General features: G+C 49.3%; 1 protein-coding gene across 1 annotated transcript in view; it reads right to left on the reverse strand.

Moving 5' to 3' along the window:
• cdh23 (cadherin-related 23) overlaps positions 1 to 15,000 on the reverse strand; it is a 211,069-nt gene that overhangs the window by 88,402 nt on the left and 107,667 nt on the right. The window contains exons 10-12 of the mRNA XM_035531500.1: positions 14,408 to 14,596; positions 7,376 to 7,525; positions 4,821 to 4,979 (exon numbers count right to left, since the gene is read on the reverse strand). Coding sequence (XP_035387393.1) covers positions 4,821 to 4,979; positions 7,376 to 7,525; positions 14,408 to 14,596 — 498 coding nt within the window. The remainder of the gene's footprint in view (positions 1 to 4,820; positions 4,980 to 7,375; positions 7,526 to 14,407; positions 14,597 to 15,000) is intronic.

Consider the following 15,000-nt stretch of genomic DNA (forward strand, 5'->3'; position numbering starts at 1 on the left):
TTAATCAAACACTGAAGAGACATTTGGGAGCCAAACCAGGCTTCCCCCTGCCATCTCACAGGATATCAATAACTAGCTGGAAAACACACACACGCGTGCGCACAGAGTCACTTTTTAATGCCTTCATTTTTATGTGCGTTTCTGTTTTCTTCGAGCAGCGATAATCTCGTGAGTTGTAGTGCTCTCACTGCCACCAGAGAGTGAAGTTCCAGTCTCTTCCTCTTCCACCCTCCCCTACGGAGCTCCCCACTCGCCTCACACACGCTGGGCCATCTGCACTGGGGCCTTTGGATACTGGTGAGAATCGCACTTTGGCCTTTGTGTGGTGGAGTGTGTATCACATTCTGGATTTTGTGCAGTGGTGTGTATCACATTTTGGCTTTTATATAGTTGTGTGTATCACATTTTGGCCTTAGTGTGGTGTGTTTTGGCCTTTGTGTGTGCATGTCCATTTCTGATCCTGTTCACATGCGCAAGCGAACACCTACTGTCCAGAGAAATAGCTTAGACTCTCCTGGGTGACCTCAGAGTTTTGCTCAGTACCACACATATATAACTGCTCTAGCACACACTGGCCACTAAATAACCACAATGCTCATATCCTGAGAGCAGGCAACATTAATAACTCTGTAATCACCCTAAGAGATGATTCATTGTCTATTGTTCCTGGCAGTGAAAACTACTTTTAGATTTAGGGTGTATAGGAAGGCTCTGATGATGTATTGAGCAGGAGCCAACAGCAGCCTGAAGATGTATTTAATCCAGACGTTACAGCAGCACAGGACACTGGTTGAGCAGAGGATCAGAACCAGATCCAGCATCTGTCTCCTGAACATTGAGGAGTCAGAACCAGCATCTCTCTGCTGAACACTGAGGAGTCAGAACAAGGACCAGATCCAGCATCTGTCTCCTGAACATTGAGGAGTCAGAACCAGCATCTCTCTGCTGTACACTGAGGAGTCAGAACAAGGACCAGATCCAGCATCTGTCTCCTGAACACTGAGGAGTCAGAACAAGGACCAGATTCAGCATCTGTCTCCTGTACACTGAGGAGTCAGAACCAGCGTCTGTTTCCTGAACCCTGAGGAGTCAGAACAAGGGCCAGATCCAGATAACATTGGTGATGACCTTACAGCTCCACCCGTCCAGGGGTGAAATAACACTGGTGATGAGCTTACAGCTCCACCCGTCCAGGGGTGAGATAACACTGGTGATCACCTTACAGCTCCACCCGTCCAGGGGTGAGATAACACTGGTGATGAGCTTACAGCTCCACCCATCCAGGGGTGAGATAACACTGGTGATGAGCTTACAGCTCCACCCGTCCAGCGGTGAGATAACACTGGTGATGAGCTTACAGCTCCACCCGTCCAGGGGTGAGATAACACTGGTGATGAGCTTACAGCTCCACCCGTCCAGCGGTGAGATAACACTGGTGATGAGCTTACAGCTCCACCCGTCCAGGGGTGAGATAACACTGGTGATGAGCTTACAGCTCCACCCGTCCAGCGGTGAGATACATTAGACAGCAGGTGGAAGCAGGAAAAATGGGCAACTGTGACTTCGACAAGGAACAGATTGTGATGGCTGCACGACAGGTCAGAGTGTCTCCAAAACGCAGTGCTTCATGCCTAGCAAAAGGGTCCAAGGAAGGACAAGCAATGAACCGGCGACAGGCTCACTGACGCGTGTGGGCAGTGAAGGCCAGTCTGTCTGCTCTGACCACAGAAGAGCTACACTGCACACACTGGTGAAAAGGTCCATGCTGGCTATGATAGGGAGCTGTTAGAAGACACAGAGGATGGCAGCTTGCTGTGTTTGGGGCTCACCTGTATCGCTCTGCACACCCCCACCTACACACCCCCACCTACAGACCCCCCTCACCTACACACCCTGACTTACACACCCCCCACCTAAACAGCCCCCTCACCTACACACCCCCACCTACAGACCCCCCTTACCTACACACCCGCTCACCTACACACCCTGACTTACACACCCCCCACCTAAACAGCCCCCTCACCTACACACCCCCACCTACACACCCCCCTTACCTACACACCCGCTCACCTACACACCCTGACTTACACACCCCCCACCTAAACAGCCCCCTCACCTACACACCCCCACCTACACACCCCCCTTACCTACACACCCGCTCACCTACACACCCTGACTTACACACCCCCCACCTAAACAGCCCCCTCACCTACACACACCCCTCACCTACACACCTCCTCACCTACACCCCCCCCCACCTACACACCCCCACCTACAGACCCCCCTTACCTACACACCCGCTCACCTACACACCCTGACTTACACACCCCCCACCTAAACAGCCCCCTCACCTACACACCCCCACCTACAGACCCCCCTTACCTACACACCCGCTCACCTACACACCCTGACTTACACACCCCCCACCTAAACAGCCCCCTCACCTACAAACCCCCCTCACCTACACACCCCACCTACACACCTCCTCACCTACCCCCCCCCCCACCTACACACCCCCACCTACAGACCCCCCTTACCTACACACCCGCTCACCTACACACCCTGACTTACACACCCCCCACCTAAACAGCCCCCTCACCTACACACCCCCACCTACAGACCCCCCTTACCTACACACCCGCTCACCTACACACCCTGACTTACACACCCCCCACCTAAACAGCCCCCTCACCTACAAACCCCCCTCACCTACACACCCCACCTACACACCTCCTCACCTACACCCCCCCCCACCTACACACCCCCACCTACAGACCCCCCTTACCTACACACCCGCTCACCTACACACCCTGACTTACACACCCCCCACCTAAACAGCCCCCTCACCTACACACCCCCACCTACAGACCCCCCTTACCTACACACCCGCTCACCTACACACCCTGACTTACACACCCCCCACCTAAACAGCCCCCTCACCTACAAACCCCCCTCACCTACACACCCCACCTACACACCTCCTCACCTACACCCCCCCCCACCTACACACCCCCACCTACAGACCCCCCTTACCTACACACCCGCTCACCTACACACCCTGACTTACACACCCCCCACCTAAACAGCCCCCTCACCTACACACCCCCACCTACAGACCCCCCTTACCTACACACCCGCTCACCTACACACCCTGACTTACACACCCCCCACCTAAACAGCCCCCTCACCTACACACCCCACCTACACACCTCCTCACCTACACCCCCCCCCCACCTACACACCCCCCACCTGTAGCGAGGACGGGAGCGTCACACACACTCTGAGCGAGGACGGGAGCGTTAATGAAAGGATGTGATGAGCTGCAGTTATGAGCACTCCACTACACGCTGCCATTTTACAATATTTATGCCTCATTCACCCGTTATTTAAAAGTGACCTTTAATTTGGCAGCCACTATCCATACACACTAACAACACAAACTGCAGTGGACCAGTGCAATGTAGACAAGGGGGATGTCTGGAGACAGTCATTGCTTAATCTTGAAGTGTATGTGTGCTTTTGTATGTGTGTGTATGTTTATGTACAGCAGTATTGTGCCAGTGTCTGTGTATATGTGTATGCATATGTGTGTGTGTGTGTGTGTGTGTGTGTGTGTGTGTGTGTGTGTGTGTGTGTATACCATTATCTGCAGCAGTGGCATACCAGTGTTCTCCCCAGCGTGCATGTGTGTATGTGCTTGTGTGTACGTGTGTGTTTGTATTTGTGTGTGCGTGCGTGCATGTGTGTGTTGTTGTGTGCATGCCTGTGTGTGTATATGTGTGTATGCATCTGTATGTACTGCACGAGCAGTTTACAATCAATTGTCTCTTTTCTTCACCCAGAACCAGCTCCTCGAGCCTAATCAGTCTGGCTACAAACTGCACATTCCCCCAAAACAGCCCTCATAGCAGTGACGGAGAAACTTCATGCTGTCTTGATCTTTCTGGACCTTCCACAGCCTTTGACGCAGTACATCACCACATTCTCCTCTCTGTTCTTTCCAGGCTTGCTGTGATTGGCTCTGCTTGGAGATGGTTTCAGTCCTACCTGGATGGACGGTCCTATCAGGTGACATGGAGAGGATCCACATCCAATCCCTGTAGACTCTCCACCGGTGTCCCCCAGGGGTCAGTGTTACGCCCTCTTCTCCTCTCTTTGTATACTCGTTCTCTTGGTGATGTAATATCTTCTCATGACTTCTACCACTGCTGTGCTGACGACATCCAATTATTTCTTTCTTTCCCACCCTCCGAAACGTAGGTTTCCAGACGTATCCCAGCATGCTTGACTGACATTGCGTCAGGGATGACAACCCATCACTTGAAGCTCAAGCCCAGGAAAACCGAGCATGCCAGCAGCTCCCAGTCTAGCCCTTATTGTGGGAGTGTTGTTTATTGCACTGATTACTGTCTGAGATAGAGCTTATGTATTTTGCAATTCTAGGCATCAATCCCTGCATTGATCCCTGTGTTTCTACAGTATTCTAGTTCATCTGTATCTTTGACCTATTGTACTGGCTAGGATGTATTATAGGAGTAAATGACAAAGCACTTTTGTAAGTCACTCTGGATAAGAGTGTCTGCCAAATGCTGTAAATGTAAATGTAAAATTTAAATGTGTGTATATGTGTATGCATCTGTGTGTGTGTGTGTGTGTGTGTGTGTGTGTGTGTGTGTGTGTGTGTGTGTGTGTATGTACGTATCTGTGTGTGTGTGTGTATGTACGTATCTGTGTGTGTGTGTGTGTGTGTGTGTGTATGTACGTATCTGTGTGTGTGTGTGTGTGTGTGTGTGTGTGTGTGTGTGTGTGTGTGCGTGTACCTTTATCTGCAGCAGGGTGGTGCCGGCTGGCGTGCTCTCCAGCAGGCTGATGTTGTAGAGGGTGCTGCTGAACATGGGCCGGTTGTCGTTCTCATTGATGAGGTCAATGAAGACTCGTGCGAAGCCGACATGCTCCGACTGAGACTCGTTGGCGTACAGCTGCGAGCCAGAACAGCGGGGCGGAAAAATCAGTTCAGCACGCAACTAGAGTCTGGCTGGCTACTTACTATCAATAATTCATTTGTCTATAGAGCTGATTTCATTACGATAGTGTGCATGCAATGCTGTGCTGTCATTATAACGAATGATTTCATTTGTTATGTGACCAGTGACTTTAGGGAAAAAAAACGGAGAAGAATATGACTGAACACGTCTGGAAATATTACTTTGAAATTAGTATACACTGAAATGAATTATGTCGCATAAATTCCTTCCAAGCACGTTGGGTAACACTGGTTCCCATTTGTTTTGGTTACATACTGTACATACTGCATTCAGTACGAATAAATAAAGGCGCTCTTTCAAAAGGCTGCAGATTTATGACGCTTAGCTGATGCGTGTTGCATTACGGGCAGCGTTATTAAATCAGCATTTATATTTTCACATGCTTTCAAGACCTATAAATTATTCAAATGTAGTCAGTAAAATTTCATTGCAGTATTTGCTGAATTTCAGTTGCCTGTTTAAATCCAATCAGGTGAGGGGCAGAGAGGCAGTCTGGTACACGGGAGAGTCACCGCAGAGCTGAAGAGATGCTGAAAGCTCCCAGCAGTCAGAGGGTTAGGAACAGACCAATCCCATCGCATAACGGCTTTGGCCCTGGGATGACGCGTTATTCAGATGTGGATGTGGATGTGGATGTGGGGCCCGTGGGTGTGGAGGTGAGCGCTACAGCGCTACAGCGCATCAGGTACAGTCGCTCACACAGGAACACCCGATGTAGCTAGCAGCTGTGCTGCTGCCTAACAGGCTTAATAATCAGCAGGGTGCAGAACACCATGCTGGCACACACAGGGTGTAGAATGGCACATGCTGGCACGTGCAAGGCGTAAAACGCCGCGGCAGCACACGCAGGGCACAGAACGCCACGCTGGCACACACAGGATGTAGAACGCCACGCCGGCATACGCAGAACTGTAGTACCCACAATGCCTACAGTGTCTGTGGTATCTATAATGTTTGTGGTGACTGTAGTGTCTGTAGTATCTCTATTGTCTGTGGTGCCTCTAGTGTCTGCAGTGTCTGTAGTGTCTGTACTGTCTCTACTGTCTGTAGCGTGTAGTGTCTCTTGTGTGTGCAGTGTGTAGTGTCTGCAGTGTCTGTAGTGTCTGCAGTGTCTGTAGTGTCTGTACTGTCTCTACTGTCTGTAGCATGTAGTGTCTCTTGTGTGTGCAGTGTGTAGTGTCTGCAGTGTCTGTAGTGTCTGCAGTGTCTGTACTGTCTCTACTGTCTGTAGCGTGTAGTGTCTCTTGTGTGTGCAGTGTGTAGTGACTGCAGTGTCTGTACTGTCTCTACTGTCTGTAGCGTGTAGTGTCTCTTGTGTGTGCAGTGTGTAGTGACTGCAGTGTCTGTAGTGTCTGTGCTGTCTCTACTGTCTGTAGCGTGTAGTGTCTCTTGTGTGTGCAGTGTGTAGTGTCTGCAGTGTCTGTAGTGTCTGTACTGTCTCTACTGTCTGTAGCGTGTAGTGTCTCTTGTGTGTGCAGTGTGTAGTGTCTGCAGTGTCTGTAATGTCTGCAGTGTCTGTAGTGTCTGTACTGTCTCTACTGTCTGTAGCGTGTAGTGTCTCTTGTGTGTGCAGTGTTTAGTGTCTGCAGTGTCTGTAGTGTCTGCAGTGTCTGTAGTGTCTGTACTGTCTCTACTGTCTGTAGCGTGTAGTGTCTCTTGTGTGTGCAGTGTGTAGTGACTGCAGTGTCTGTACTGTCTCTACTGTCTGTAGCGTGTAGTGTCTCTTGTGTGTGCAGTGTGTAGTGTCTGCAGTGTCTGTAGTGTCTGTACTGTCTCTACTGTCTGTAGCGTGTAGTGTCTCTTGTGTGTGCAGTGTGTAGTGTCTGCAGTGTCTGTAGTGTCTGTACTGTCTCTACTGTCTGTAGCGTGTAGTGTCTCTTGTGTGTGCAGTGTGTAGTGTCTGCAGTGTCTGTAATGTCTGCAGTGTCTGTAGTGTCTGTACTGTCTCTACTGTCTGTAGCGTGTAGTGTCTCTTGTGTGTGCAGTGTTTAGTGTCTGCAGTGTCTGTAGTGTCTGCAGTGTCTGTACTGTCTACTGTCTGTAGCGTGTAGTGTCTCTTGTGTGTGCAGTGTGTAGTGACTGCAGTGTCTGTACTGTCTCTACTGTCTGTAGCGTGTAGTGTCTCGTGTGTGCAGTGTGTAGTGACTGCAGTGTCTGTACTGTCTCTACTGTCTGTAGCGTGTAGTGTCTTGTGTGTGCAGTCTGCAGTGTCTGTAGTGTCTGCAGTGTCTGTAGTGTCTGTACTGTCTCTACTGTCTGTAGCGTGTAGTGTCTCTTGTGTGTGCAGTGTGTAGTGTCTGCAGTGTCTGTAGTGTCTGTGATCTACTCACAGAGAAACTGTAGCTTCTGATGGTCTCAAAGTCCAGGGGCACAGCTACACGCACCCGGATGTCAGCACGACCCTGAACTGACGTGGGAGAGATGGTGAAATGGTCCGAGTTATTTCCCACCAGAACCACCTCAAACATACTGTTCAGTCCCTGCACAGAGAGAGAGAGGAAGAGGATAATGGTTATGTTTTACATGGAGCTGCATTTTGCTGTGATAAAGCCCTGCAGACCAGTGTTCCCAGTAACAGCAGAGCAGGCTTTAGCTGGTCAGCCCTCACCTCTGGCGTTGGGCTATAACAGCAGCGCTACCCGAGCGGCTGTGTGTGTGGTGAAGACAGGCTTGATCTGCAGGGCTGCAGGAAACTGAGCGCCCATCACAAATCCCCCACTTATGGGGGGGTGCCTGATCTAGCCTTCATACGGCGATTCTCCTCACATCACATGACACCGGACTCATTACACACACACACACACACACACACACATACACACACACACAGTGGGTCTTTAAAAAGACTAATCCTTCATATGGCAATTCTCCTTTATATATCACATGACACCAGACTCATCACATGACGCCAGACTCATCACATGACACCAGACTCATCACATGACACCAGACACATCTCACACACACACACACACACACATACACACACACACACACACACAGTGGGTCGTTAAAAAGACTAATCCTTCGTTGGTGTCATTCCTCGTCCCCTCCCTTTAGTTCACCCCGGAATGGAGAGACAGGTGGGGAGGGGCGGAGTCTGTGGGTCTTCCAGAGGGGGCAGGGCACGAGGCAGGAAGAGTCACTAGTGATGAGTCATCTGCAGAGGCACCGCGAGATGAAGCAGGGAATTGTGCTGCAGATACTCAAACCACATTCCCCCCTTGGATGACGCAACGAGGAGATGGGAGGGAGAGAGACAGAACGAGAGAGAGACAGATGAAGAGAAAAGTCAGAGAGAGAAGGAGAGATAGAGAGAGACAGTGAAACCGAAAGAGAAGTAGTGAGGCAGTCCAGTGTGGAGTAAAACTTAAGACACACACACACACAGACACACATAAACACACACACACACACACAGACACACACAGACACACAAACACTCTCTCACACACACAAACACAGACACACACACACACACACACACAGCAGAGCTCTGTTATCTGGTTTGTGGACTTGTGAATGACTATCAAGCATTCTGCCTACTCTCTGTCTCTGTTAACTCCAAACTTATCTCTCCCTAACATCTCTCTCTCTCTCTCTCTCTCTCTCTCTCTCTCTCTCTCTCGCTCTCTCTCTCTCTCTCGCGTGTGTGTGTGTGTGTGTATATGGAACCAGGTCAGAAGTTTGCTATCAGAAGTCCCCAGAGACAAACCCACCTCCAAACTCTTCATACCTCTATATGCACACAGACACACGTACACAAACACACATGCACACACATACCTACATCTGCTTCTACTACTGACACACACCTACCAAACATGTGCATGCATCACCACACTCACACACAGACACATGCACACCCACACACATACATACGCATACATCACCACACTCACACGCTGACACACACAAACTGACACACACATATACATGTATACACACACATTCTCATATGCATCACATTCACACACTGACCACACACACACACACACACACACACACACACTCACACACATACTCACACACACATACACACACACACACATACACTTAATCTCATTTGCAGGCGGAGCTGCTTGTGACCACGGTGCAAGCGATTGATCCGAAGAGAGAAAATTGTTTTGGAGTTCAATAATCATTTAACCTGAGGTGCTCCATTATGGAGCACAACACCAAGAAGATGAAAGGAAAAAAACATCTAAAATATAAAAAACAGGGGCTGGAGAGTAAGCTCCGTCATGACCAGCACTCGAGGATAATCCGCCATATTCATCCTCGTTTTATCTCTCCTTTATGAAAATCACTTCATCACGCATCCCCCAGGGCGTGAGCATAATCGCAGGCATGGGTGTGGAATGAGATGCCCCCCTGTGAGAGGAGTGTGTGTGTGTGTGTGTGTGTGTATGTGGCATGTGGGTGAGGAGTGTGTGTGAGGAGCATGTGTGTGGAGCATGTGTGTGTGCGTGGCAGGTGAGTGAGGAGTGTGTGGAGTATGTGTGAGGAGTGTGTGTGTGGAGTGCGTGGATTGTGATGAGTGCCCTGTCCTAAACACGCCGGACGGCCCTTCTGTCATTTCTGGTGCGCCAGCGATGAGGGCGTTGCCGGGCCTGGTGGGATGGCGGCAATTGCGCCACAGGACTCTCGTCTCGGGCTGGCGCCGTGATCCTGCCACATGTCCTCTCTCTCTCTCTCTCTCTCTCTCTCTCTCTCTCTCTCTCTCTCTCTCTCTCTCTCTCTCTCTCTCTCTCTCTCTCTCTCTCTCTCTCTCTCTCTCTCTCTCTCTCTCTCTCTCTGCCATGAGTGGCATGACGGGGTCCCTCCAGGACACTTTCCCCGCACTCCAGAAACGTCCACATGCGCATCGGAGCAACGGTGCCGAAACGCACGCTGGCTCTCTTTGACTCAGCGCAGCAGCGCAGAGACACAAATCAGAGCTCTGCCGAAGTGGATGTGGGACGGTGTTCTGGATGGATGGCGGTATTGGGCCACCAGTTAAAAGAGCCTCCTGCGTTTTTCTTGGCATTTTTTTTGGAGCTGATGGGAGGGCGTTTTAAGGGCTGTCCAACACGCAGCACCGTCAGGCCCTCTGGGCAGGAGGGTAATTGCTCGGCCATTTGCCTCCGTCTTGAGATGCAGGATAAAAGCAGCCTGCCAAACAGCCTTCAGCCACCAGGCATGCGGACGAGGCACAGAGAGTTGGGCTCACAAACACGGAACGCTGCGTGCATATGGATGCGTACGTGTGTGTGTGTGTGTGTGTGTGTGTGTGTGTGTGTGTGGGTGTTTGGGTGTGTGTGTGTGTGGGTGTGTGTGGGTGTGGGTGTTTGGGTGTGTGTGTGGGTATGTATGCTCCCATATAAACTTCTGTAAGGATGCAAAGTAAATTGCAAAAAATCCACAGCTGGATACGTATAATTAGACGAAGTGTGTAAGTGTGAGAATGTGTGTGTGACAGAGAGTGCTGTGTGCTTGTGTATGTGTGTGAATGAAAGAGAGTGAGACAGAGAGAGAGAGAGAGAGAGAGAGAGAGAGAGAGAGAATGAAATGTGTGTGTGGAACAGTGTTTTGTGTGTGTGTGTGTGTGTGTGTGACAGTGTTTTATGTGTGTTTTGTGTGTGTGTGGGACAGTGTTTTATGTGTGTTTTGTGTGTGTGTGTGTGACAGTGTTTTATGTCGGCTTCTGGAAACAAAGCCGTATTAAAACCTCTAGAAATGCACCACTCAGTCAGCTGTGAAGAAGGCAAAGCAAGAATAAAGATCTGACCTCTCTCTTTCCCTGACGTTGATTTAGCATCCAAGGAGTTACCGTGCAGATATGAATAATGGTACTTTGATACAATTTAGGTTTTGGTAAAACTTTCAAAACCTTGAGGAGACATGGCAGATACTGCTGTAAGATGGTTCAGTCCACATGTAGGAGAATGAAGACATCAACACCAGCATAGTTCACAGTGAGCTTCAGTCTGGACGGCTGGATAGACGCTGCATCGGTTTGTGGAGAAACAGAAATGGATTCTGCACAATAACATGTTCCAGATGATCAGGTAGAATACACTTTGACTACAACTCATGTTTGATGAAAATATTAAGTATAACTTAAAATGTTTTATGAACATGAATATAAAATATAAAGGACACTGCTAAGGTCTTTGGTTTCCAACAGTGGACAAGAACCCTCAGTTACACATCTAGATGCTGCCTACAGGACACACAAGCCTCAAAGCCTGTCAGTCTCAGACAAACGATGTTTACTGTTAGCCCCAGATTCACACAGCGTTTACAATCAGCCTCAGACTCACAAAGTGTTTATTGTCAGCCTCAGACACACAGTGTTTACTGTTAGCCTCAGATTCACACAGTGTTTACAGTCAGCCTCAGACTCACATTGTTTACAGTCAGCCTCAGACTCACACAGTGTTTATTGTCAGCCTCAGACTCACAGTGTTTATTGTCAGCCTCAGACACACAGTGTTTACTGTTAGCCTCAGATTCACACAGTGTTTACAGTCAGCCTCAGACTCACAGTGTTTACAGTCAGCCTCAGACTCACACAGTGTTTATTGTCAGTCTCAGACACACAGTGTTTACAGTCAGCCTCAGACTCACAGTGTTTACAGTCAGCCTCAGACTCACACAGTGTTCAATGTCAGCCTCAGACACACAGTGTTTACCGTCAGCCTCAGACACACACGGAGTTTACTGTCAGTCTCAGACACAGTGTTTACTGTCACTCTTACACACGCAGAGTGTTTACTGTCATCCTCAGACACACAGCATTTACTTTCATCTTCAAATGCACAGAGTGTTTACTTCACTGGGCAGGCAGCAAAAGCCCCAGTCATCCTGAGGCCACATCAGTGGAGATGAAGTCACAGCCCTTAGTTCTACCACCTTCAAATCTCTGGAATCCGGCGTGTCTCATTACACACACACCACTTACCACACTTACTCGCCAATGCCACTGTGGGTGGACACATAACTCTGAATGTAATAACTTCTGGACAGCTCCGTAGCAGTCTCTCTCTCTCTCTCTCTCTCTCTCTCTCTCTCTCTCTCTCTCTCTCTCTCCCCTTCCTGCTTGCTCTCTTACGCTTTCTCTCTCCCAAATCCATTTTTCTTTCCTGTTCCCTCCGCATCCATCATCTTCTATGTGTTCCCCACTTTCACACTCCTTTACCTCTCTGATTTTCTCCTGGTTTTTCCTCCCGTCAGCTGCTCTCTGTCTCCTCCCTGTCTCTCACTCTCTTTCAGTTGTGCTCTCTCATTCTCTCTCTCCCTGTCTTACTCTGTTTATCTGTCAGCTCCTGTCCGGGCTGGGTGAAGCAGGCATCACTCAGAGCTGACTAGCTCCGGCTAGCCGCGGCCTTATCTCGGCCCCTCCTGATTGATTTGGCTCGTTAGCTATAATTTGTCGCTCTGTCCCATCCGCTCCAAAGCAACTGAAATTGTATCGGAGTCCAATGTGTCCCAGGGTTACTCAGCTGAAGCGGGTGCACACACAGGTGGCACGTACATGTGAAAGTGCATGTGTGTGTGTGTGTGTGTGTGTGTGTGTGTGAGTTGGTGTGTGCGTGTGTGTGTGGGTTGGTGTGTGTATATGTGAGTGTGTGCATGTGTGTATATGTGAGTATATATGTGTGCGTGTGTGTGTGTGTGTGTGGGTTGGTGTGTATATGTGAGTTTATGTGTGTGTGTGTGTGTGTGGGTTGGTGTGTATATGTGAGTTTATGTGTGTGTGTGTGTGTGTGTGTGTGTGTGTGTGTGTGTCTGTGTGTGTCTGTGTGTGCGTGTATTTGTGTGGGTTGGTGTGTGCATGTCTGTGTGTGGGTTGGTGTGTATATGTGAATTTTTATGTGTGTGTGTGTGTGTGTGTATTTGTGTGGGTTTGTGTGTGTGTGTGTGTGTGTGTGTGTGTATTTGTGTGAGTTGGTGTGTGCGTGTGTGTGTGTGGTTTGGTGTGTGTATATGTGAGTGTGTGCATGTGTGTATATGTGAGTATATATGTGTGTGTGCGTGTGTGTATGTGTGTGTGTGTGTGTGTGTGTGTGTGTGTGTATGTGTGTGTGTGTGTGTGTGTGTGTGTGTGTGTGTGTGTGTGTGTGTGTGTGTGTGTGTGTGTGTGTGTGAGTGAAAGCGGGGGCTGGATACAGCTAATGAGTAGTGACAGACACACAGTGTAGGACTAAGGAAGTAGTTGGTAAACAGTACCCTGTGTGTACGTGCTTGTGTGTGTGTGTGTGTGTCTGTGTGTGAGCGTGTGTGCTGACAGACAGCTCACACTGAGAGTAACACACTTCCACACTTCATCAGCAGACAGCTACAGCTGTACCCAGACGTTGCTGCAGCACACACACTTCCACACACACTTCCACAAACACAGTTCAATGACAGGACCAGTGGTGAGAGAAGGTCTAATACCTAAACAAATCAAAGCAAAGCAATCAAACCCATCAAACCAAGCTCTCTTTTTTGACCAACAATGTAATGGTTCACATTTTTATATGTATATAAATCATATAATGTAAGGAATTCTTATTAATAGGTAATTATTATGAACTATTAGTTAACTAATATTAACTAATACCAGTTCAGAAAAGGCAAACGATTGATTGAAATGTTAAGCTGTAAACAAACAGCAGGGTAAAGCGTGTGACATCACCGCTGCTGCCTACATCTGGTGGTGGCCTTTTGTTTATGCGGTCTGTGTTGTGTTTTTGGTTTTGTATCATGCCGCGCACAGGTGGCGTGCGTTGTCTCATTTGTCGTGTCACCTGCGTGTCGTTATGACTGTCGATCTCTGAGGTGGTGTCAGATCTCTCTTTACTTGCGGCAAGTGCACCTTTCGTTAAAACTCACGTCTACATCCTTTTCCCGTGACCCCTCCCCCACGTCCCTCTTTCCCTGTATTTATGATTCCGAATGAAATTACTTGTCACTTGTGCTTAAACTCTTTGTAAAATAAATGAATTAATTGGAAGCACAGCTCTTCCTAGTGTAGCGCGTGCTACGCAACAAAAGGCTGGGTAATTGGAAAGGAGGTTCCTGCATGATCAATAGCTCATTAACATCACCGGAAAGTCTTCAGGAGGTTGTCCTCACGGCACCGATAATGTGAGCGGCACGTCACACTGGTCCTCACAGCACGAATGCCGTGAACACTGATCCTCAGCACTTCACACTGGCGCCCAGTGTAGTGACGCCAGCGTGGATGTCATTGACAGCTGCAGGGTGGATAAACGCCACTGCTTGTCCAGAAACAATATTAGTGTGTGGGAGGGAGAGGGAAGGTGAGTGTGTGTGTGTGTGTGTGTGTGTGTGTGTGTGTGTGTGTGTGTGTGTGTGTGTGAGAGTCTCACCTCGTCTTTATCCTCCACCTGTATAGAGAGCGGCAGGGCAAAGCCCACCTGGGCCAGCTCGGTGATGCGCACTCGGTACTCCGAGCTGTTGAATTTGGGTGAGTTGTCATTCTTATCGATGAGGAGGATGGTGAAGTTGGTGAAGACAGACGCAGTAGAGGGAGTGCGATCTTCATTCAGCTCTGTGCCCTACAGACAGAGAGAGGTGGAAAGAAGAGAAAGAGAGAGAGAGAGAGATGTAGAAAAACAAGAAATCATAATCATTAGAAATCATACATACTATGATCGCGTGTGAACTGATACATGCTAATTTATATGTGCTGTCTAAAGCAGGAGAGAAGGCGGCGCGTGGATGGAGCGTGGATGGAGTTGTCATGGCAACACTTCATCAGCCCGCCCACCGCCCGGCCCTCATCTGTGGGGCTGCTCCTCCATTGGCTGAGTGTGAAAGGGGGGTGTGTGGGGGAGCAGTGAGTCATGACTGGGGCCACGGAGGAGGAATGGAGATGACCTCCTCCTAACCCAGTTAGCCCCTCCTCCTAACCCAGGTAATCAGGGTTTAGCCCCTCCTGCTAACCCAGGTTATCAGGGTT

The sequence above is a fragment of the Electrophorus electricus genome, chromosome 11 (genome assembly GCF_013358815.1).
Source record: "Electrophorus electricus isolate fEleEle1 chromosome 11, fEleEle1.pri, whole genome shotgun sequence".
Taxonomy (NCBI): Eukaryota; Metazoa; Chordata; class Actinopteri; order Gymnotiformes; family Gymnotidae; genus Electrophorus; species Electrophorus electricus.